Raw genomic sequence first — 25,805 nt, 5'->3', positions numbered from 1 at the left:
TCCCCCCTCGCTGTTTTCAATGCCAAAGAAAATCCCCCTCTCTGTTTTCAGCTTACAGTAAGGCACAACCTTTTGGTGTGCCCTCGCTTCAGAAATTCAAGATTCCGTTGCTTCTAGAGTTTCAAGCTCTTCAGGCTGCCAAGAGGGGATGTCCTAGAAACTATTTTCAAACCAGATGGAGCCCCAAACCAATGTTGGGCTGATTCTGTAAATAACATCCTAGACAGCATTATTGAGACTGAAACTGGGGATCATACCCCCAATCAGCTAGACATTATAAAAGAAAACACTGAATATGGCAATGCCAAATTGAACCTCTGTTCACTATACAAGACTTAGAAATAACACTACGTAAAACCAAAAACAATTAAATGCCCAGGTTTTGACCTCTTAGAGGTTCAGATTATCAAAAAAAAAAAAAAAAAAAAAAAATTAGCGGAAATAGCACCAGACAAATTAATGACACTGTATAATAACTGTATGATAGAAGATATATTTCCAAATGAAAAAAAAAAACGTATTAAGTTTAATTCTCAAAAACCCTGAGAAACCCCCTACTGATCCCAAATCATATAGCCCAATAGCCCTACTCCTTGTACTAGGGAAAATATACGAAAGCCTAATATATAGCAGATTAGTTCAATATTACACAGAAACAGATTTACATTCCAGCAATCGGTATGGTTTTAAGCAGGTAACTCTACGGAGGATGCCATGCACCACCTACTGACAATAGTTAAAAACTCAGAATAGGCACAAAACTCTATGAGCAAACAAAATGGGGACAAGAAACCAGAGGTCTGGTTACCAAAAGGTTTCTGGCAATGGTTAGCCCAAACCATTGCTAACCATAAAAAATATCCTGAACTTTTTTGCATTTATACTGACTGGCTGACTGATGACCCAAACTGCACCTGTCGCGAGAGTGAAGACTGGGCACACATTCTAATGAATGTATAATTTATGATATCCACAAAACACAGCTAAAAGCACAGATTGGCCCCCTTCCCAGGGGAGAAGAACACATGTTTATCATAGAAGAGGATAATTATAAAACCTTTACAACCTTCGCACAGCAAGTATTCGAAATACACAGAACTATCCAAAGAATGGCAATTCAGCTCCCCACCAATTAAACAATAATAGTTAAAATTTCCCACGTTTCCCACCACTCCCACGATGATTAAAAAACTGTCAGGATAACAGTAATCTGCGCCTTGACATGACAAAACCGGATTGACCTGGGTACTTCCCAGGACTATCCTGCCATGTGTGAAAACCTGGAGCACCACACCAAATGACTAACCATGTAGGGAAGGGAGATGTACAGGCAGTAAGGGGAGCAGATTAGCTGAAAAATATCAGTAAGCTAGTAGCAAGGGGATGCAATGTACAATGAAAGACAGAATGAAGAGTCTAGGCACTGAGTGAAAGAGTGAATTAGGAATTATGGTAAAAGGAAATAAATAACAGTTTTAGTGAAAAAAGAGTGACCCAGCATGACGGAAAGAGAGAGTGACTGAGTTATGGTGAATGGGAATGAGTGGAAGAGCAAATGTAATTGGCCGAAAAAGAATACAAAGTTAATAATAACTTACATTACTTTATATATACTAACAAACATTTACTAACGGCGCAAACACTATCATTGCATTCTCCCCTGGCCTCCAAAAAAATTGCGGCTAGGCCAGCACCATAACTGAAGAATAACAGTAAGTCGAGGTGCCCAGAGAGTGCAGTGCAGAAAGAATGAGTTGAATAAATGAAATGAAAGCAAGAAGAATGAATTACAGTTTAAGAGTGTGAGAAAAAGAACACACATAAATGTTACCATTAAGTATACACTATCCCTAGTTTTAATATTTTATATTCTTGCTTATTTAGCTTAACTATTGTGCATTCGTATTTAAAATTACATTACACACCATTGCATCCCCCTGATGTGTGAGAAAAAGATGAATGAGTGAGTGAAAAAAAAAACACATAAAACCTAACAGAAAAAAAAAAAAAATATATCTCCAAGGATTGCTCCCCCAACTGCCAGCTAACGTATCCTACCCTCGGGGTAGGATGGGCAGTTTGACTATCCTACCGGATTCAACACTTACATGGACCTGACAAAGATCATCGAATGAGACATACTGAACCCCCGCTGCCGACAAGCCATTTGGCGATCTGAACAGGGTTCTCAAACCCGGTTCCCCATTAAAACCCGATCCCCAGGAAGGGGGGTATACGGATCTCTGTCTCCTCCCCACCCGGCGATCTGAAGAGGACACTCTAGCCCCCTTCACCTTTAAACCTACTTCCTTGGGGGGAGGGGGGACATTTTCGTCCTCCTCTCCTCTCCACTCTATATCTTCTACTCTGGTGGGACATGGGCATGTCCCACTGAAAACTGGGGCTACCTACTCTATTGGCCCCATATTTCTGTCTTTCTCCCCCCCAGCCTTCTGCCTCCCCCCTCTCTATCTATACGCTAGCGAAAGCCCTACCCAAAAACTTAACATATCTAAATTACCTTACGCCCATAACTTGGCTTAGCAAAACTAAGCGATTCTACCCCTACGTCGACGCGTTTCTGTCTTTTTTTTTTTTTTTTTTTTTTTTAAGGTCCTAGCCGCCGAAATCTCAGGAAATTAAGTGGCAGGACCTGCCAGAGTGAAACAGACTACTGGGTTCCTGGTCTGCCTCCACGGGACGTAAGTGGGGCAAAGTTGGGCCTCAGTAGGGGCCCAGCGGCTAAATGACCAGATGAACAACGGTACAAGGCATCACACATATACAAAGTCCATACACTTTTAAATCTCTGGCTTTTCCAGTCAACTGGTTCACCCACAATGTAAACTACGCGGAGATGGGGGGAACCCCTTGTGCCGTTTGACCCTAAACACACTTACACTTACACTTACCCTGCTAATCCCATACTTCGCTTGGTGGAGTTCGTCCCTACTTACTTCTTTGGGTATGCTACTCTATCGATTCCCATCCTTCTACATGTTTCCCCCAGCCTTCAGTCTCCCCCCCCACTCTAACTAAACCGCCCGAATACGCTCCTAACAGTGCCGCCAAATTCTAATCAACATCTAAATACAACCGCTTTCTCGTAAAAGGCTCTTTCGACCTCTCCAAATTCTAGTGTTCTCCCCTTGTTTTATTTATTTTTTTTTTATATACGAAGCGCAACTGAAATCCTTAGAAATTAGGTGGCGGGGCCTGCCAGAGTACTTAAATAATCTACTAGGTGCCTGACCTGCCTCCTCTTGGCAAAGTGTGGGCAACGGTGGGTCCCAATAGAGGGTCCAACGGCTGAATGGTCAGAGAAATAACAGAACATAACACTACACAAGAAACCACTTTCCACACACTTTTCAAATCTCTGGCCTCCACAGAGTTCTGTGTCACTCCTACAAAGAATACAATGCAGAGATGGGGGAAACCCCTGGTGCCATCAGAAAACTGACACTCTTTGCACTTTATGTGCAATCTTAGATATACCATTACATTTTTATTAACAAGCGGCCCTTAGCTAAAAACTGGCACATCCGCTGTATACATACGTACATATTATATTTTATACAGATGATATACAGATTCAAAGTCATGTTAATTACAATGGCATAAAGAGAAATGAACGTATAACATGTCCAGAAAAAGAATCACATCACAAAACTAATCAGAAATATAAATTGTGGCTCAAGGTACAAGAAGACAAGCATATGGCACAATGACCCATATGACGTGAAGAAGACCAGACGTCGCACAACGAGCCATTGATCTTACGAAGTCAACAGGAAATGAAGACAAATACCAGTTTGGTCACAAGTAACTACATAAATTGTCCGATAAATAAGATAATGATGATCATTAACTACAAGATCAATTACACAGTTTATTTCAGCATCCCAAACTGTTACACAGAATTATATAAATAGTCTATAAGCCTTCTACTGTTCTTTCCTCAAGTTCAAGAAGCACTGATCTGTTCTGGAATAATTTCTTGGAAATTTTTTGAAAAGCCTGAATTTCTTCCTCAGTCTTAATTAATTGAGCCTGATCGCCCTCAGTCAGGTGAGCAAGATTAGGACTAGCAAATAAAAATTCATTTCTGAGATCTGAGTAGTCATGTAAATAAATCAAAACATTACTCTATGTCTCCAGAGCCGTGCAGTGACACTGTAACCTTTTCAAAACACCCAGCTCATTCAGCTTTTCTAAAATGAGCCATTACCAGTTAACAAAAACGAGTTTGTAGATTAGGAACAAACCACTTTTCTAGAGGAATATCAACAACAGAGGGAAAGAACCTACGAGTTATTCCATCTTTATTTCAGTTAGCCCATCTAAGGATTGTCATCCTTTGGATCATTAGCAAATCCAACTCAAGATCACGAATAATAAACCGAGTTCCACGTCGAATATTGAAAGTCATTACTCGGTAAATCGGAAAGAGGTAAATTAATATTTTCTTTGTGAAAATTTCTAGCGCATCAGTGCAGACAGTTCTACAAATTAGAACTATCTTCTTATCCTCTGAATAGATACAGTTTTCTTACATATTTTTTTTTAAAACTAACAGTCTATCCAAGCTGAGATACCATAAGAAACAATAGGAAGAAAAACACAGTCATAAAGAAGACATAGTGCCCTACCTCTGATAACGTAATCTTTCCTAGTAATTCTTGCTATCATGTTAACAAATTTTGCAACCATTTCAGATAGAAAATTGATATGGGCGTCAAATCTAAGATTTGTGTCAATGAAGACTCCAAGATATTTAATATTCTTAGTGGACTTTAAACTTTCACAACCAATCAGCGCATGAGGTTCTCTCCGAACAGATAAGTTCCCCTTTAGCAATAATATTTTTGTGTTTGACCTAGATATTGTTAATTTATGGAAATCACAGCAAGCATTCAGATCTTCTATTATTTCATTAGATCGTCGTTCAATTTTTAGCCCATGAATGGCTTTCAACTACGATTACCAGGTCTTCCACGTATGCCATCACATGAACATGACTATATTCCTTTCATAACCAATCCTCTAATACCAATTTCCACATCAGTGGCCAAAAACAGATCCCTGCGGACATCCTCGAATAGCAGATCTAGTCACCGAATTCCAACTAGATTAATCGTAAAATCTTTCCTTAAAATAATCCACTATGACGCTATAAAGCTGATATTATCAAAAGTCACTTCAAAATCAACGAAAATGCTACGACCTTCTTTTTGTATTTGAATCTCTAATCAATTTAACCAAATACTTTACCCCTGTACCACGATCAGGGGTAAAGCCATATTTTTTATTTGAGAACCCCAAATTTTCTTCCGTATAATGCAATATTCGATGTGAAAGCATGTGTTCACAGACTTTGCCCAAACCTGGAAGAAGTGCAATTGGAAGAGAAGAAGAGGGCTGAGTTTAGGTTTTTCAGGTGACTTCAAAAATGATCTTAAGAAGAGCATCCTTCCAAGGCGTGGGCAAAATTCCTTCAAGCAGGTATTGGTTGAAAATAAGAAGAAGATGCTCAGAAACAGTTTGAAGAATCGCTTAATAACTTCCGCTTCAACGAGGTCCATTCCAGGACACCTGTTATTACGAATTTTGTTAATAGCTAAATTAAGATATCTCATTGAAAAAGGTTCCTCTTCAATATCGCTAACACAAGCTCAATATAACCGATCAGTACTATCAGAATACTCCACCTCATACATATCATGATGAAATCCATTGACTAGTTGATCAAGTAACACATTCCTTCAAGCAGGTATTTGTGTAAAACAAGAAGATGCTCAGAAACAGTTTGAAGAAACGCTTAATAACTTCTGCTTCAATCAGGTCCATTCCAGGACACCTGCTATTACACCAGCTATATTTTGTTAACAGCTAAATTAAATAACAAGGTGGTTCCCCCCCCCCACCGGAAACTCGGGTTTTTCGTCCAGCAAACAGGAAAATCGACCAGCGAATACATGCAATTCAAGAATGTAACACACCACTTGGGCAGATGAAAGTATATTTTGGGTGGCCCTAGTGTGATTTTTTTTCCTTCAGGAGATAAATTCGAGGGCAAATGAAAACCCGTCCTCTCATAATGATATATCATACTGAAGGACAGAACTGCAGATCGTGTGTCCATGGAAGAGTTGTTATCCTTGTGGTAAATCAGACTCCATTTGAACTTGTGCAACTTTCGACCAACAAAGAAGTGGTAGCAATTCTGCTTACAGTAGGATTAACAGTGTTTTCGATATATTTGCCACCTAGAGCTGATATATCCCAGATAGAGCTTGATTATTTCATTTTGCAGATGCCTTTTGCTGTCCTACTTCTTGGGGATTTCAATGGACGTAACACCCTGTGAGGGAGTTCTGACATTAATGAAACGGAATGTGTCATAGAGCATACCCGACAATGAACTCTCCCTTCTAAATATGTGAACTCACAGTTTCCACTCACCGGTACGTCTTCTGCTCCCACCTATGTTCCCTTCACTTATTTGGGAGGTGGAACAAAATCCCTAAGGAAGTGACCATTTCCTTCTGACAACCATCCTAATCAATGGAGACAGAGTCTTCCTCTTAGGTTACCCTGGTGGAAGATGGGTCAAGCTGACTGTAGTACGTTTCAACATCTGACAGATTTTGACATCACCACACCAGAACCTGCCAAGCTAGAGTTCATAAACCTTACCAGAGCCTAAACAGTCAGTTATGAGCCTATTAATAATTCCGTTACGTCATCACAGAAAATATTACACATGCAGCTGCAACTGCCATTCCGAAAACATCTACCTAACGTTCTCCTTTTCCCAAACTATAGTGGAATGCAGAATGCACAGCAGCAACAAAAGGCTGAAAACAAAGTTTAGAAGATATTCGAATGATATCCTATAGTGCCCAATTTAATAGCCTTTAAAGGTGCACGAGACAAAGCACGCTACATTCTCTATCAGATTCAAAAGGAATCGTACATCTGTTTCGCACCATGTCTTACCCAGTTACCAGCACGCCCTCGTGGGTAGCACAGTAGGTAGAATCGCCTTCCTACCTATATGGGGTTTTTACACCAGATGTTTGATCTCGATTCGAGTCCCGTCGATGAGGAGAGGAATTTTTCTGGGTCTTTTTCACAACGTGGCTGAGTTAGTCCGTCTCAGGTGAAGATAGCACGGTTTTCTCTCCCGGCACTCGGGTTTTACATCCAGCAAACAGAAAATCGACTTCAGGACATATGCAATTTTTACAGACAGTATATACGGAGCAATATGGCCAGTGTCGGCAATGCTCCTAAAAAATATTACCATCACTAAGGTGGTCTGAGATTAAATCCTGAAAATGAAGGGCAAATATACATCTCAACCTTCATCGATCCAGCATAATGGATGCACTATTGCAGAGCCAACCTCAAAAGCTAAGGAGAAACCTTCTTTAAGAAACCTTTTCAAACATCTCTGCGAGATCATCTTATTTCCGGATTTCCTGGTCCTGAAACATAAAAATGAAAAAAAAACAGGCACTTAATTTCACATCATAGAGCCATTATCCCTACAGTGGGCCATTCACTATACAGGAGAATAAAATAAATCTCACCCTCTCTGAGGCAAGTGCTGTTGGACCAGATGACATACATTATGACATGATTAAGAACTTTTCACCAATATCTGTGGATCTCCTGCCCTTTCTGCATAAGAGAATATTTATTCATGAGCAGTTTCCAGATGCTAGGCGGATAGAAACTGTGCTTGGTTTTTGATAAGCCAGAAAATTCCTGCAAACTATCGGTCGGGCACTGTGAACAACTGTTATCTAGGCAAAATCCTAGAGAGCATAGTTAATTCCGTTTAATATAATATTTAGAATGAAATTACCTCTCCAGCATGCAGTGCAGCTTCAAAAAAAAAAAAAAAAAAAAAACATGTGTACTCTCGACAATTGAATTAGATTGCAAACATCCATTTGGAATCATTTAATTAGATTGGAAACATCCGTTTTGGACTATTTAATTAGATTGGAATTATTCATCCGAAATGCTTTCCTAAAACGGGAACATGGGCTTTCAGTATTTTTTTTATATGTAAAACATTCACAACCTGGAGGTTTGGCATTTAAAAAGATTTAGATAACCTTAGCCTCGGTCTTAGAGGCCACCTCCCCGTTTTTCTTAAGAACTTTATAGCTGATCTGTCTTTACAAGTTTGTGTACGATCCACCGTCTATCGCAGTTTTCCGCAACCTTTTTCGCTTCGCGGCACACCTTAAATTATCCATGACACAACTCGCCACATCAAAATGTTAATCCACCAAAAAGCATAGTTTACACCATGTTAATATGAATATGCTATGTAACAAGAAAATCAATTATTATCGTTCAACCAACCGAACAGAAATTGGCTCATGCATATATTAACATATTAGTCACTGAATAAAAGCAAAGCCAAAAAAAAAAAAAAAAAAAATCTATTAGTATTAAACCAAATAATTAATAATTAATTAGCAATAATTAAACCACATAATTATTAATTAATCAATTAGTAATAAATGAACCGAATAATTAATAATTAATTACTTAGTAATAATCGAACCAAATAATTAATAATTAATTAGTAATAATTAAAACGAAAAACACTGCCCTACCATTAATATCCGGACACCAGCCTTTAGACAAAAAAAAAGCTTTTATTGTGTCATTTAATATTTTTGCTGAAACCATTTGTTTTTATGGCGGCCTTCGATCTTCGCGGCAAACTCTCAACCAGCTTTTTATAAAAGTCAGTTGATATGTTCCACTCTTAGCGCAGCCACCAGTTCAGCCTTGTTCTTTTGGCGATCGCGACGTGCAAGTACCCGACGATCCAGTACATTCAAAAGCTGCTCCATAGGGTTCAGATCAGAACTCTGGGCTGTCAAATCCAATATAACCACACCAATGTTCTCAAACCATACTGTTACGAACCCAGCAGCATGGCATGGAGCGTTGTTTTGCTGATACAGTTATGGGCCTTCACCGAATTATTGTGCACTTCCAACATAATGTTGGAAGTGCACAATAATTCCATTGCAATACTAGGACAGTCCAGGCTGTCCTAGTATTGCACAACATTGATTGTTTTGTCGATAACGACTAATGGACCCAAGGCAAACCATGAAAGGAGCCCTGTACCATGACATTGCCTCCACCAAACTTCATGGTTGGGAGGATCAATAAGGAAGGAACTGTTGCCCTGGCATTCGCCACACCCAGGAACCGCCATCAGACTGGTAGAATGCGAACCTCGACTCGTCTGTTCATAGGACTGTTTTCCCCATGGAGCGCAATTAACATGGAGCTCCTTACACAATTAGCATCGTGTAAGGATTACACCATGTTAATTGTCGCCTAGCATTTGTTGAGGTGATCAATTCTGTTGAACTGTTGAGGCACATCTGAATGTGTTGAACGTGTCATCTTGCCCAGTGTGCATATTTATAGCAGGTTTTGTGACGTGTTGCATGCATAGGACCGGTTTCCTCATCCGTAGAGGGATATCCGCATATTAATGATAGGACAGTGTATACCTTCGATGTGATACTTCGGCCTGCTTTGCTGAACACAGACGGCTGATGCATGGCGGAATCGTTGACAATTCAAGCCTCATTTCTTCATCAATAGATCCGAGTCTCTCCCTCTTTGATGATTTTATTTCAGTCAAGGTCGAAAAGCCTAGTTCACACAAATATGTAGTCGATAATGGTAATAACATATTAATTGCCATCTGGGAGCTAGCCGGGTTTTCTTTCCTTATTAAAAACCAAAATGTGTCCAACTGCCCTTCACGATGTTCTAATCGCAGTGTTCTGTCCGCCTTCAGATCTATTAGTTCCTCTTGTGCATCCGTCGCAAGAGATTTTCCATCTGCAACAAATGGATCACGAACCCAGTCGAAATCTGCAACGCTCTCTCCAAAATAATCTTTGAACTTCTGCTGCAAATTATCTAAATGTTCTTTAATGAAGTCCATCACCACTTTATTACCAACAGCAAGCGGCCATACAGTTAGGAACATCGCAAACTACCCATTTTCCATGCATTGTATCCACAAATCCAGCTTATTCTGAGAGCCTTGAATCTTATCCATACTAGTAAAAAGATTTTCGTTCTTGCCTTGCATTTTTCGGTTCAGCTCATTAAAGTGAACGAAAATATCGGAAAGATATGCGAACTTAGTCACCCGTTCATCATCTGCAAATAAATCTACATACTCATACCCCGCAACTGTTAAAAACATCTGTACCTCCTCCTCCTTAAGTTCAAAAAGGGCGTTATCAGTTTACTATGTGCCAGCCACCGTACTTCTGTATGTAGCAGGGGCGTTGTGTGTTCAGATACCATTTCTTGACAAAAAACGAAAAAAAGCCGCGAATTGAGGGACAGTGACTTGATGAACTTAACGACTTTTACTGTTTGGTTCAGAGCAGATGACAAAGACTTGGCAACAATGGCTTCACGGTGAATAGGACAATGGTACATTGTATGTCAGGATTCACTTCGCGCAATTTAGCTGCAAAGCCTTTAATTGGACCTGTCATTGAAGCGGCGCCGTCTGTGCAATTCATTAGCAACACGAAATATTTCTTCACCGGTGGATCTCTCGGGTATTACTTTGTAAAAAAAGAAATTTTTTGAAATTACATCTCCATTGGTGAACTGAATGTTAGCAAGAAGCTTAGCGTGACCGCTAACATCTGTGGACTCGTCGATCTGCAGTGAGAACTTCTAACTGCCGTTGATTTTCTCCGTCAGAATGTCTCCAATGTCACTGGAGATATCACTGACTGTGTCAGCTGAGAGTGGAATTGGCTTGCTGAATATCAGTTCCATCAGTGGTTTAGACTCCCCAGGCTTGCTGTCTGGGAGTCTAAACCACTGATGGAACTGATATTCAGGTGACACCGAAGTGAAGTGTATCCAATTTCGACGACGTCTGGATGGTCGGTGACAGCCAACTCCTCTTGTACCTTCACGGTGGTGGGACTGTTAGTAATCCTGGGTATAACACCCATGCACAAGCGCACTGTGGGTGACCACCCAAGTGTGAACCAACGTAAGCATTGGTCCAGGTGGAGGAATTTAGTCTCCATTTAGTCTTCAGAGGAAGACTAAACATGGAGTCCATGTCAACCCTTCCCCTTCCATCATGCACTATGACTGATGACTTTTGAGATTATGATGGACATCATGGCGAGATCCAATCTTCCTTACATATCCAGGGTACAGCTCTAAAATGGGGTTCGCAGGTCGGCTACTAGTTAATATACCGGACCGAGCCTATTGGTAACTCTTTAGGAGGCTTCCAAATCAGCTAGTGTACAAATCTTGCTACCTCTACTCTGCCAGACAGTGACTGGTGTGAGTCCGAGTAGTGTGTATGCGGGTGGCATTTTCGAGGCCACGTTATGTAAAGGATCTGAATATATTCTTATCATGTGTACGCCATATCCAAAAATTTCATTATTTCATACAGCATATAGTGGGGGGATGGACATGCTGTCATCCCCCCACTTTTTCTTACTATTGAATACACCATGAATTGTCAAACTAATAGAGTAAGTTTATGTGCGAAAAGATCTAAATCTCTCTAACACTTCCTAGTTCATTTCACAAATATACGTGGTCTCAATTCTAATCTCAACGATGTCAATTTCCACTTGCAGTCTGCCAAACCCCATTTACTTTTCCTGAGAGAATCTCAATTATCGATTGATTAAACTATTACTCGACTCAGGTGCCCAAATTATTCGCTGTATGATTTCTTTCGCCTCAAAGGTTGTACTTATGCATATGTCCCTTCCAATATTCCCTGCCAGAGACTTGGTAATTTGGAATCTCCTCTTTTCGATCTTCTTGGGCTTAAAATCTCATGATCTCATTCTGTTAAATTCATCTGTTGTCTCTACCATTCTCCCAACTCCATTAATCACTTGGAGCTCTTTGACTATCTCTCTTTGCAACTTGACTTTCTCTAGTCCAGCTTGCCTAACAGTGAGTTAATTTTCTTGGGGATTTTAATGTTTACAACTCCATCTGGCTTCCGTTTTCTGGTCACACCGACCCAGCTGGTTGAGCTGCTGAGGCATTTGCAATTACTAAGCGACCCTTCACAGATTGTTCATCTACCTATAAGAATACTGGCCAGTCCCAACCATACAGCCAACACACTTGATCTTTTTCTCACAAACAACCCTTCTAAGTAAACGGTCGAAGTGAGTGGTCCTTTAAATAACTAAATCACAACTTGGTGTTTATACCTTCTCCAATGGAGCTTTTAGCTCATCGTTATTCCCAACCTTGTGTTGTTTGGCATTACAAGAAGGCAAAATGGGATGATCTGCAAGATATCCTTTCTTCTGTTCCTTGGTCGGATTACTGTTTCAAGATATCTGATGTCAACGTTGGCTCAGATCGTGTCAGTGAAAATTTTCTTGTAGGAATGGAATCCTTTATTCCACACTTCACTTTAAAATTTCGTCGTTTTTCTAAACCTTAGTTTTCCAATAAATGTACCAAGACTGTTAAAGAGAAGAACGTTGCATATCATAATTGGCTTGTTTCCAAATTTTCAGTTTCATTTTCTGTATATACTAAAGTTCGCAACAATTGTAAATCAGTTATTAATCAGTCCAAACTAGATTTTGAACAGACTAAGATTAGAAAACTTGCTTCTTGTCCTAATGGTAGCCGAGCATTCTGGTCTCTTGCCAAAGCTATTGGCTGCAACTTTTGCCCATGTCTGCTCACGCCTCTGTCAAAACGAGATTGTTCCGTTGTTACCTGGGCTAAGGATAACGCTGCCCTGCTAGCATCCCATTTTTTTTCCAACTCTTGTATTAATGACCTTGGTAAAATAATTCCCACCTCTTCCCAACACGCACCATTTAATGCCTCCTGTAGTCGTCCGTCAAAAGGATTTTGACGAATCTTGATGCTAACAAAGCTCCAGGTGCTAATGGTATTTCTCCACTTGTTCTCAAAACCTGTGCTCCTGAACTTACTCTTTTTCTTTGCCGCATTTTTTCACTTTCTTATTCCAAAACTGTTTTTATTTCTGCTTGGAAATTTGCTCATATCCAGCCAGTTCCTGAAAAACGTCACAAATCCCTCTAATCCAAATGTCGTCCCATTGCAATTACTTCTAGTCTTTCTAAAGTAAAGAAGAAATCAATTAACCGCCAACTTTTAAACTACCTAGAAACCTTCCGTCAGATCAACGATCACCAGTATGGATTCCGTCAGTGTCGATCCACTGGTGATATTCTGGCTTATACCTTTTATGGACAAATTCAGTGGTAAAGTTCGGTCAAACAAATGCAGTTGCTCTTAACATCTCAAAGGCTTTCGATCGTGTTTGGCGTAAAGATCTACTAAACAAGCTTCCATCTTATGGTTTGCTAACTGTTTTTTTTCTAATTTGTTATACAGTTTTCTCTCTGACCGCTCACTGAGGGTGAGGGTACATGACTCTCTGTCTTTTAACTTCTCCACTAATGCTGGTGGCCCCCAAGGTTAAGTTCTTTTCCCCACCCTTTTCCTCTTGTATATTAATGACATTCTCCCTTTGACTGGAAATCTTATGCATAGTTTTGGCGATGATTAGTAATAGTATTAGTATTAGTAATGGACGCATGATGCAAGAAAGCTTATGGCTTATGCTGCACCAGCTAAAAAAAAAAAAAAAAAAACGAATAAAACAATGATAAAAAAAAACAACAACTAATAATTAATAAAATAAAAGGAAATTAAACCTATCATCTATGCGTTTCCCACACCCGAAGGTACTATCCAGATGACCTTTGAATTTCCCAAAGCTGTCAGCCTCTACGACCCATGTAGTCATCTTATTCCAGTAATTTATAACTCGCTGGCTAAAATAAAACTTCCTGCAGTCCAATCTAAACATTGCCCCCCGTAACGTGAATTTATGTCCTCTAGGCCTAGCATCATTTATAATCTTGAAAATTTCATCCTAATTCATTTTACTGATGGCTTTCAGAGCCTTAAACACCTTAATCAAATCTCCTCTAAGGTGTCTAGTTTCCAAACTCTGCAACCCACATATTCGAAGCCTTTCTTCATAAGATCGCCCTTTATCCGATCTCACCAGGCGAGTTACCCATTTTTGCACCCTTTCAAGAAGCCCAATGTCTTTATATAGGTGCGGTCTCCATACTTGAACACAGTGTTCCAAGTATGGTCTACCAAAAGCATTATATAATGAGATTATCACGTCCCTATCTCTACTTGCAAAAGTTCGATAGATCATCGATAGGACACCATGGACCTTCCTTGCAACCTGTTTACAATGCTCAGAGAATTTCATGTCTGACCGTATCGTAACACCAAAGTCCCTTTCCTCCAGTACTGTGTTTATTTGAACTCCACCAAGTGAATAAGTTATTTTGGGATTACTGTTTCCCAGGTGTAATACCTTAGACTTTGCGGGATTAAAGCCTAGCTGTCATTTTTCACACCATTCTAAAGTCTATCTAGGTCTCTCTGAAGAAGCTCAACTTGACAGTGATCATTAACTACTCTACCAATTTTAATATCATCTGAAAATTTAGACATCACGCCCTCTATCCTTGTCGTTTATGAAAATTAAAAACAAGAGTGGTCCTAATACACCACTTGTTACATCAACCCAGTCTGAGGAATAGCCATTTATCACAACCCTCTGCCTCCAGCTCTGAAGCCATCCTGATATCCATCTAAGGATTTTCCCAGTGATTCCAACCTGTTCCAGCTTATAAAGCAATCAGTCCGCGCATGTGGGACTGAATCAAAAGCTTTTCTGAAATATAAATAAACAATGTCGAAATTATTCCCTAGATCCAGCTCATGAGTGACCCTTTCAAAATAGGTAACCAGATTTGTTAAATATGAGTTTCCCTTTATAAAACCATGCTGAGTATCCTTGAGAATTTCAGTTATATCCACATGATCCTGAAATCCACCCTTGATCATTGCCTCCATAATTTTCCCTCCCACTGAAGTCAGACTGACAGGTCGATAAATTCCCACTTCACTCTTAGAACCACCCTTATGTATGGGAGATACATTGGCACTTTTCCAATCCAAAGGAATCTCCTAAAAGTCTAGTGATGGTCGCATAATTAGCCTAAATGGTTCATTGCACTCACTTGCCGCCTCCCTTAAGATTAAAGGGTATATTCCATTAACTTCAGGAGCCTTACTGGCCTGTAGGCGCGAATGTTTTTTCATTAAATAATCTTGCGAAATTTCAATATCATTAATTACATAATTTTCAACTTCGCTCCCACAATTTTCCAATGTAAATTAGAGTGCAATGTGATAGCACATTGCATTCCACTTTCCATTTTGAGAAACCTTGCAATGCTCAATCAGCATCGACTTCTCGAATACCCGCTACCAATTCCTTAAATGTCGATCTCCAGGTAATTTTCCAGTGGGGCAAAGACAGCTTAGTTGATTTCAACCCTTCTAAAACACTGTCTTGTCTTATATCTCGCAAAAAGGATTCTTCTGCTCCTATGGTTATCTTTGGTGACATTCCGATTTCTAGGCAAGTTGATATATCTCTTTTGGGGATTACCCTGACTTCTAATCTCTCTTGGCACAAGCACACTACATATATTGCTTCCTCTGCATCTAAGAAATTTGGTTTTCTCTTTCCCTCTCCGCGTGTTACATTTCTTCCAAACAGCTGTTCACTCTGTACAAATCGCAAATCCGGCCAACCATGGAATATTGTTCCCACATCTGGGATGGTGTCCCCAAAACCTCTCTCAGGCTTCTAGATTCCATTCAGAAGAGGGCAGTTAGGTTAATTAATGACTCATCTCTACCAGAGCCTCTCCACTCGCTGTCTCATAGACGTACTGTTTCTGCTGCATGCCTCTTCTACAGATACTTCCATGGGCACTGTTCTTCTGAATTGTCTTCAATAGTACCCGTTCTCTCTTTCAAAACAGTCCGAACACGTTCCCCCCCACTATCAACATTCTTTTACTCTCCAACTTCAAAGTTTAACTGCTGTTTCCTGGAACAACCTTCCTTCATACGTATTTCCTGAAAATTACAGTCTACAGAAGTTCAAGTCCAATGTCAACAAATATCTTCTTTTGTCTGCTCAACCTCCAACTCAAGCACGGTAATAAGTATTATAGGTTCTAATATCTATCGTGTTTGGGGTTTTTATAAAAAAAATAATAATAAAAAATAAGTTTCGGCTAATGTGTGTGGCTTCTTGACCTTTACGATAAGTTCTCCGACTTTATAGCTAGCTTCCTGTATTTTTTTCTGAAACACGTATGAACGTTGCTTGTTTTTTGTTTTGTTGCAACAACCGTCGAAAATAATTGATATCTTTGCATTCCAGAGAAGAATGTTTTGTTGAGAAATGCCGTTCCAGTTTATTGGGAACCATAGCAACGTTGCTGAGTTTTCCTCGTCACTCGGGGATTGGGAATGTTTTATCACCACACCAGAAAAAAACCAAAAGACAAATACAGTAATTACACTATACTGTCTGCACACTAATTTTTGTTTCTTTTTTTCGGGCTCGTCACTTTCAGTACTTGAACTCGTGGACGAAAAACCTCTTACCAGGAAATTTTCCATTGTTAAAAAAAGAAAATCTACAACGTTATGGCTCGCGATAACAGGTTTCTAATTATTTCAGAGCTCAACTGTGAGGAAACTGAAAGTAATAGACGCGGGACCTCTTCCTCTGTTCGAAGAGTATTCGAACAGAAGGAGGGGTATATCTATCGCTTTAAAATACTGTACGTATAGTCTTACAACAAAGGTCGGTGCCTCGGCACAGGAACAAAGTAATAAAGCTGAATTAGCATAGACAAACAGGGACAAATATGAAAACAAGCTAATAAAATAATAAAAGACAGGGGATGTTTTGCTAATCCTTTTACGGAACACTTTTAAGCAGTAGTGGATTAAGGTGGGTTGAGGCCCCGGGCGCAGAACAAAATATTGAGCCCCTTAAAGAAAAGAGAGAGACAGGGAAAATAAAAATACATGTTAACCATTTTTTTTAAATAAATAAAAAATATTATGCACTATTAATGTTTTATTTCCAATAAAATTTGAATATAATATATGTATAATGTAATTAATAATAGCATAATAATAATCACAAAGTTTTGAACTAATAGTTGAACATATTAGTTCAACTAATTTGTTGGGGTTTTGCGTGGGCCCTTCAGAAGTTGGGGCCCAGGGCGCGCGCCCGGTGCGCCCGCCGTTAAATCCGCCTCTGCTTTTAAGGAACAGCACGTATATATCTAACTTTAATAAGCGGTATTTTATTTTAGTCACTGCAGCAACAAAATCGAGAAATATTAGAAGGCGCAAACACACAAATAACTTTAGAAAGCAGTTGTTGGATACTAACGTGAAAAATAATTTACTGTCCCACAAGTACAACATTGTGTTTCAGTAAAATTGGTGTACACAGGTGACCCGCGCTTAACGCTGATAATTCGTTCCGGCAAAACAGAGCGCTAAGTGAATCAACGCTAAGCGAGCGCCGCAATTCCATAAGGTCACATATGTATTTGTGAGTTGCAGTCGGTGCCATAGGATATTTACTAATCAATAATAAACGGCAGTGAAAAGATGCACAAATGTCGGTCAAAATATTTAATATTCAAATATTTGTACATATAAAATATTCTGAATTACATACGTATATAATTATGTGGTAACTACTTACGTATTAAAATTAAACTTAAAATTCCAATTAAAATCATGAATTTAATTGATCTAAATTGATTTAATTTAATTGATGAATTTAATCAAGAAAAATGTGTGGATTTTGGGTTGAACTTTGACCCTCTTCCAAATAAACTAAAAGGGGTATTAATTTTAAATCCCCGCAGAGTTATCACCCAACAATAAAGTCAACCCATCCTTCGCCGCTTTGAAACCTGGCATGTTTTTTTTCTTCTTTCAATATGAAACTTCTTTTAAGCATTCGTTTCCACAAAAGTCCTGCTTCATCTATGTTAAAAACTTGTTGAGAAGTATAACACAGAATACCAATCTTCAATAATTTTAACAAGTTCTTTTTTGAAAGTTTCGGCTCCTTAATCTGCACTTGCGGCTTCTCCCTGGATTTTAAATCTATTCAACCGGCCCTTACTAGTTTTAAATGTTTTTTTTTTTTTTTTTTTTTAGGTTAGTTTTCTTCAGATCATCATATTGGCTAATCTCTCTCTCTCTCTCTTTTTTTTTTTCTTTTTTTAATAATATTTAACTTAACTGAATTCTACATTGGATATTATCTTCAATAAAATCCTAATAGCCAGCCTAGCCCTAGTTGCTTGTAATGGAACAGCCATCTTTCCCCCTGCTAAAATTAATTCTTTATTTTTTTTTTTTATAATTGTTCTTACAGTTAAACTTGCAAGTCCTAAATTATGGCACACATCCACTTGTCTTTGCCCGGAATCGATTCGCTTAAAAACGTCTAATTTAATTTTCAAATTCAGTCTTTTTCTTACATTTGTAGTCTTCGTACTGCGTCCAGATGTTGTTGCTTTTTCATTATTATCCGCCATTATTAACTCTTCGAAAATGTAACTGCGTTGGTTGCATTAATTATGATACAATGTTCGAGTAAACTGTCCGTTACGCACGATGTCTAATACTGTATTGAGTGATGATTAGTCTTTGGATAAATGCATATAACGCAAATATTACAAGCAATATACTTCACCATTTTTTAAAATGTTGATCTCGGAACTACGTAACAAGTCAGTGTACTGCAATTAAATTAGCGTGCGAGAAAATATATCACTGAGCGTGGGAAAATTTCTCAAGTCGGCGTGGGAAACGTTTTAATGCTGTTTTTATATTCATTTTCAAGCTATCGACTCCATCAAATGAAACTATTTCGTTAAATATGCCAAAAAATGCAATCTGAAAAGAGCGTTATAGTGATCTGAGACAGCGTTATAGTCAGATACGGGTTATAATATAAGAACAGCGTTATAGCGAATCAGCGTAAAGCGAACCACGTTATAACGGGGCCTGCTGTATTGGAAAATATAACGATGGGTAGCATTATAAACATATATAAAAACTATAATTGGGAGTAAATAATGTACATTTAATTTCTTACAATAACTGAAAGTTCTGTTGTCAATTTCTAGTAATAGTACTGTATGTATTTATAAGTATACAGCTTCAGTAAAGTTCGCAGCAACTTGTCATCTTGTGGCATCAAATCACTTGCACACCGGTTGCGGGACTCTGCTCTATCGTCAATTTTAGAAAGAGGAGGGGATCCTGCAAGGATCAGTATTAAGTTTTACCCTTTAGGCCATTAAAATAAGTTACATTAGCATTACCAATAGTATTAGTACAGCCATATGATGCAAGAAAGCAAGCTAATACACCTATACTGTCAACCACAAAAAAAAAAAAAAAAATCATTCCCATTTCACCCATTCGTTTGCTCAAAAAGTTTGTCCAGTTCGGGAGGTCCTTGAATTCATTTAAGCTATGAACTTCCATAACGACAGATGGAAGTTTGTTCCAGCAATCAACCACTCGCTGGCTAAAAGCATATTTCCGTACATCTATTCTACAACTACTTTCCTCAATTTAAATTTATGCCCCCCTCAAATGCGGAATCTAAGAGAGCGGAAGAATTCCATCATCCATGAGCTTGCTGAAACCATTCACGGTCTTACACACCTCAATCGGATCATCTCACAGGTGCCTAGTCTACAGACGCTGCGATTTGAATAACTTAAGCCTTTCTTGCTAAGAGCACCCCGTCGTTCCCCTCAGCACTTTCATTGCTCTTCTCTGTTCTCGTTCTAGCAGCTTCACATCCTTCCTAACATGAGGCTTCCAGAGCTGTACGCAGTACTCAAGGTGTAGCGTGACCACAGCCTAATGCAAAGAGCTCTTGGAAAGTTCAAGCATAACGACGCGCATTTATTTGGAAAAATACATATGGATGTCTAAAACGCTCATTATCAGCAACTGCAAAGATTGTTGTTCCCATGATAACCAAAAAAAAAAAAAAAAATATATATATATATATATATAATAATAATAATAATAAATAAAAAAATAATAATTAACTTAAATAAATTAATATATAATACTGTGTATTGCGCAATGTTGGAAGCTTTAACCTTCGGATGCTTAAAACTTGAACAGATGCTAAAAATATTATTAATATATTTTGTACCTTCTTCCTCTTCTTGTAAACAATGTGACGCATCCTTGTTTATTGTAGAATGCACCATATATTATTATGCTTAAAATTATTTATTTCTATTTAAATTTATTGTAGAATACACACATTATTATGTTTTAAATTTGATAATTCTGCGTCGGATTATTAAACGTTGTGAGAATAAAATTCTGTATACTGTATTGAAAAGTTTTAGAAGTCTTTGATATTTTCAGAGTTGCATTTAAATTTAATGCTCAGAACAGTGTACGTATGTGCATGTACACGTGTTCAACTACCCAACACCGCGTAATTATCTAATGAAATTAAAATAGCCAAATTAACATGCTTACATGCATTTTCGAAATTGCTGCATATGGCAATCTGAAAAATATAACATTTTTTCCCCTTCGCACACAAAACAACGTTTTTCTCAGATGCGGCTTGTATCAGAACTGGAACAGTTGAATAACGGTCTCCACAGAAAACACCGTTTCTTTCGCATGGTAATAATATACGGTTTATTAATGCTAATGAAACTATATGAGTTAATCTTATTTCATATTTGTAAAATAATAGCTTTTCTCGCTCGCGCGCACTCCCACACCATACATTTCAAGATAAATAAAAATTCTTATCACGTGATAGTCAGACTGTAAGTTATGTTTTCATATTTACAGGAATAACGGGAAAAGTTATTATCGATGGGAATGGCGACCGCAACGCTGATTATTCCCTGATGGACATGGATCCCGAAACAGGAGTGTTTGAGGTACAATTTTGTTTTCCATGTTATTTTGTTTTTTTGTTATTAGCATTAGCATTATCGCTGGAAGAGGCATACGATGCAAGAAAGCAAGCTTCCATAGCACCAGCGAATAGAAAAAAAAAACTTCCAATTTCACTGATCCAATTCACTCCAAACGTTTGTCCTCCAAGAGGACAAACAACTCAATACAACTCAATGCAAACACAGTAATAATAATGCCTGATCACTGCGCTTTTGATGTCATCATAAGTGGGCCACAAGAAGTACATAAAGCTATACATATAGCTGCACAGAATTGAGAAAAGCGAAAGCAAGAGTTGAATGTAAATGTACTTTATTTTCTGTGCATAACGGAAAGATAATATATGTTGCAAGGGACATACAATATGAAAAAATAAATGAGATGAATAAATAAAAAAAATATCGATTTTGATACTTAAGTGTGATAATTTTTGTTTATCATAACATTCCAAAAAAAATGAAGACAACACATTTATAGTTAACTATTTTATTACATTTTGAATGTTTTACATGTAATTTGTAATCCAACTAATGTATACATTTATTCTAATAATAAGTATCTAATAATTTGGTTACTATAATTGAACAGAAATTATTTTACTTTAAATTAAAATTAACTCATTTTCAATTAAATCTAATCAATTAAAATTAATTGATCATCAATTAAAATTAACTCATTTAAATTAACTCATTTTCAATGTTTGAACAATGTTTGTTTATGTGTTGCTTTTAAAACATAATTTTTCTTTTTACAATAATTGTTGAACAAAATATTGATAATGGTATTAATTAGACAATTTTAAATTATTTCTCTGAAATACTTTTTGTATTAATTGAAATATTATCACTTACATTTGCTACACATTAAAACCAATTTTCTTCAAGCCCACAATAATTTTTTAAAAACAATGTAATTTTTCTGCAGTAATTTTTTTCACGGATAAAACATAAATGACTTCTTTGTAATTTGACAATAAGTTTAGAATCATAAATATACTATTAATTATATTAATTAACTATACTAGATATTATATATCTAGTATAGTTTTGATACTACTGATGTATGTCAAATACATACATCAGTAGTATCAAAAAAATTTTCCAGTACGTTTCCACCTTTGTAATCAATATAAGGTTTCAGATGAATTTCATCGATCATTAAATTAAATTTGCGTTCTGAAGAATTTAAAAAAGCCAATTTCTGTATAGCATACATCAGAAAATGATTCTCTTGGTGGTTGTCCGGAATTTTTTTCGTTTAGAGAAGAGCAGAGCCTATGAATAGAACTTGGATGGGGAAGCAGTAGGAATGCAGAAATTTGTAGAAATTTGTAGGCATGGGAAGTTATCGAAAACACCAAAGACGAAAATATTAACATATTCATACAGATAAAATACATACAGATAGAATGCATACAGATAAAATACATACAGATAGAATGCATACAGATAAAATACATACAGATAAAATGCATACAGATAAAAATATCTGTATGCATTCTTTTCACATTCTAACAAATGTAATTATTCGCTTATGAATTGAAACGCTGGTGTTCTCTCGCTATTAATGTCTCCCGCAATTGAATTCAGTAAACTACAAGCAGCATTTAAAACAAAAGAAACATTATTAACACACTTCTGTTGGCAATTACTAGTATCTGTTCTTAGATGTCAGTAATCTGATTGAAACTATTCACTTTCATAGGACGTTCCATTGACTTTGACTTTCCTAAATTATGAATTTCAGCGCTTGACAACAATAAATCTTCACTAATCACGACTGAATAGGCAATCAAAGGTGCTGGCTGAAATATTAAATATAAAAACACGATACAGCTACTTTTTTAAAATAATTTGCCAGCATTCAGGTGCTGTATGTCTTATTCAGGCACTCTGTTAGTTGTGGGACCGTAGGAAATTCTCGAGCTTTTCATGATCATGTTTACTCTTAATACTATTTTTCCAGGGCCTTCTCAAAGTTTTTTCTTCTAATCTTTGCTTCTTCTTTTCGGGACTGTCTCCTGTAAATGCCTCTTTTGTCAAATAGCTTGCACAATTCGGAAAATGTGCTGAAACAGCTCCGTGAATTAATTTCGGATGCTTGAAATCTACGGGATTTTTATTTATTTTTTTTATCAAATTTAGATGTCCGTCTAACTATCTGGAATAGCTCGAAATGAATCTGACATACCTGTAACAATATGAAATATATAAATAAAATGTTATGCTTTCTTCCGAATTTCACTTTACTTATTATTAGCATCTCATAGACGATTGTTATTAGCTTTTACAACTAAGGAAAACTCAGTCCGCGTACACAGCCCAGTGGTCAGGAGCGAGAGAGTGCATAGCACGCGTTCCTTGAGTGGACCGGGGTTCAAGCCAGTGACTACTAATTACGTATTGACGATTTATTGTAAACTCTACTGACTTGGTTGTCGTGCCGGAATATAAACAGAAAATGTATTTAGTTTATCAAAGGTTGCATATAATTACATTTCGATACAAAGGAAAACAGCAAGGAGTTCTTTACTTATGTAAATTCTAGAAGGAAAGGGATGAATCAGATTGGACCACTTAACATAGACGGGTTGGCTATTGATGATCATGCTCAGGTAGCTGATGAATTGAATGAGTATTTTGCATCTACATTCAGACATGAGGAGTTATTCAATGAGGGGAGTGCCAGAAGTTTATCAAACGCTAACAGGGAGCTAAGTGATTTTGTAATAACTGAGAGCAAAATGGAGGAGAAATTGTTGAAGTTACCTGGAAGGCACCTGGGGTGGACGGGATCTATCTAGTTATATTAAAGGTGGTAGCAAAGGAAGTAAGTAAACCCTTAGCCATAATTATGAGAGCTTCCTTGGACTTAGGGGAGGTCCCCATGGACTGGAGGTGTGCAAATGTATCACCAATTCACAAAAGGATGTTCAAAAGATGACACAAGTAACTACAGAAGTATTAGTTTAACCGGGGAAAGTAATCACTGGTTAAAGAAGCATTGCAGGATCATCTAGACAAAACTGCAGTAATAGTTAAGACACAGCATGGGTTGGTCAAAGGGAGGTCTTGTCTGATCAATTTGATTGCTTACTATGATGTGGTCACAAAGGAACTGAATGCCAAAAATAATTTTGATATCATATACTTGGTTTTCAGAAAGCTTTTGATACTGTTGCACATAGAAGACTGCTGTACAAATTGGAGAGGTATGCCATCAAGGGTAAGCTGCTACAATGGATAAAGGGATGGTTGAGTGGGAGACAACACAGAGTGGTAATTAATGGACACTGCTCTTCATGGACAAATGTTATTAGTGGAGTTCCCCAGGGTTCGGTGTTGGGTCCATTGTTGTTTTGTATATTTATCAATGATATTGATGAAGGTATATCAGGTTTAATGTTCAAGTTTTTAGATGATACAAAGGTTGGCAGGGTTCTTAACCACAGTAATGACAGTATGCTACTTGAACTGGATCTAGATAAGTTGGGAAAATGGGCTGAGAAGTGGCAACTGAAGTTTAATATGGACGAATGCAAAGTACTGCATATGGGTAGCAATAACCGAAGAGAAACGTACCAATCGGGTGGTATTACACTCAGGGAAGTGGAAAGTGAAAAAGATCTGAGGGTAATTGTGCAGTCAAATATGAATTACGCTGAGCAGTGCAGGCGGGCTGACAAGGCAGGTCATGGAGTCCTGTCAATGATATATAGGAATTTTGCTAGCAGGGACAGGGAGGTGATAATCCCTTTATACAAGGCAATGGTCAGGCCATACCTAGAGTACGGTGTACAGGCCTGGAGGCCTCATTTTATGGAGGATGTAGAGCTGCTAGAATGAGCACAAAGAAGGGCAACATGATTGGTGAGGGGAACAAAGGGGTGCTCTTACCAAGAAGGGCTTAATTTCTGCAAATTGCAGTGCCTGAAGACCTGCGAGGTGATCTGATTGAGGTGTATAAGGCCTTGAATGGGTTGAGCAAGCTGAATGCTAATGGGATTCTTCGTCTTGCTAACACTAAGAACCTGAGGGGGTACAGTTTGAAATTGAGGAAAGGTAGTTGTAGAATAGATGTGCGGAAATTTGCCTTTAGCCAGCGGGTAGTTAATTGGTGGGCTAATAGCCTAAATAAATTTAAATCTGAGCTCGACACGTATTTGGAACGAATGGTGGGATGAAATGGGAGGGTTTTTTTTTTTTTTTTTTTTTTTTGGCTGATTCTGCATAAGCTTGCTTTCTTGCATCGTATGCCTCTACTAATGTTAAACGCTAATGCTAATTTCGTGTATTTATCTACAAGCTTCAATAAATAAAATTAATATTACGTATCACACAAATATTATGGTTTTTTGATTTCTTAAACAAGCATGAATGCACGCACTTTACTTCAGTGTATCTAATTTATGAAAGGTAGATTTTATATATAAATGAAACCACAAAAGCCGAAATTTTGACGAAATTTACTTGTATATTCTGACAAAAATATATCTGTTTCATATTCTTAAATATTATCGTTCCATTATTGTTAAAATACTCGTATTACTCTTATTTAAGATAACTGCTCTTAACGTACCACAAACTTGTTTTATCAAACTTATCACATCTTTCAAGGAAAGATGGCACAAAGTCTTTCCTTGATATAACTTTCAACCATTTGTTAGTTAAAACACTATACTCCAACGAAAATCTAAAGACGTGTACTTTAGGACCACCATTATAATTTCCACAGCATCCAGGAACACAACATTTTCCAGGCATTATTAAAAACTTGAAAGT

General features: G+C 37.8%; 1 protein-coding gene across 3 annotated transcripts in view; it reads left to right on the top strand.

The window, feature by feature from the left end:
- Positions 1–25,805, top strand: part of LOC150088279 (atrial natriuretic peptide receptor 1) — a 1,689,763-nt gene that overhangs the window by 110,033 nt on the left and 1,553,925 nt on the right. For all 3 annotated transcript variants that reach the window (XM_090369441.1, XM_090369442.1, XM_090369440.1), the window contains exon 5: positions 20,914–21,005. In XM_090369441.1, coding sequence (XP_090225567.1) covers positions 20,914–21,005 — 92 coding nt within the window. The remainder of the gene's footprint in view (positions 1–20,913; positions 21,006–25,805) is intronic.

This window comes from Mastigoproctus giganteus, chromosome 3 (assembly GCF_048544385.1).
Source record: "Mastigoproctus giganteus isolate SK-2022 chromosome 3, ASM4854438v1, whole genome shotgun sequence".
Classification (NCBI taxonomy): Eukaryota; Metazoa; Arthropoda; class Arachnida; order Uropygi; family Thelyphonidae; genus Mastigoproctus; species Mastigoproctus giganteus.
The sequence above is the reverse complement of the archived record's forward strand: the minus strand, read 5'-3'. Positions and strand labels throughout refer to the sequence as shown.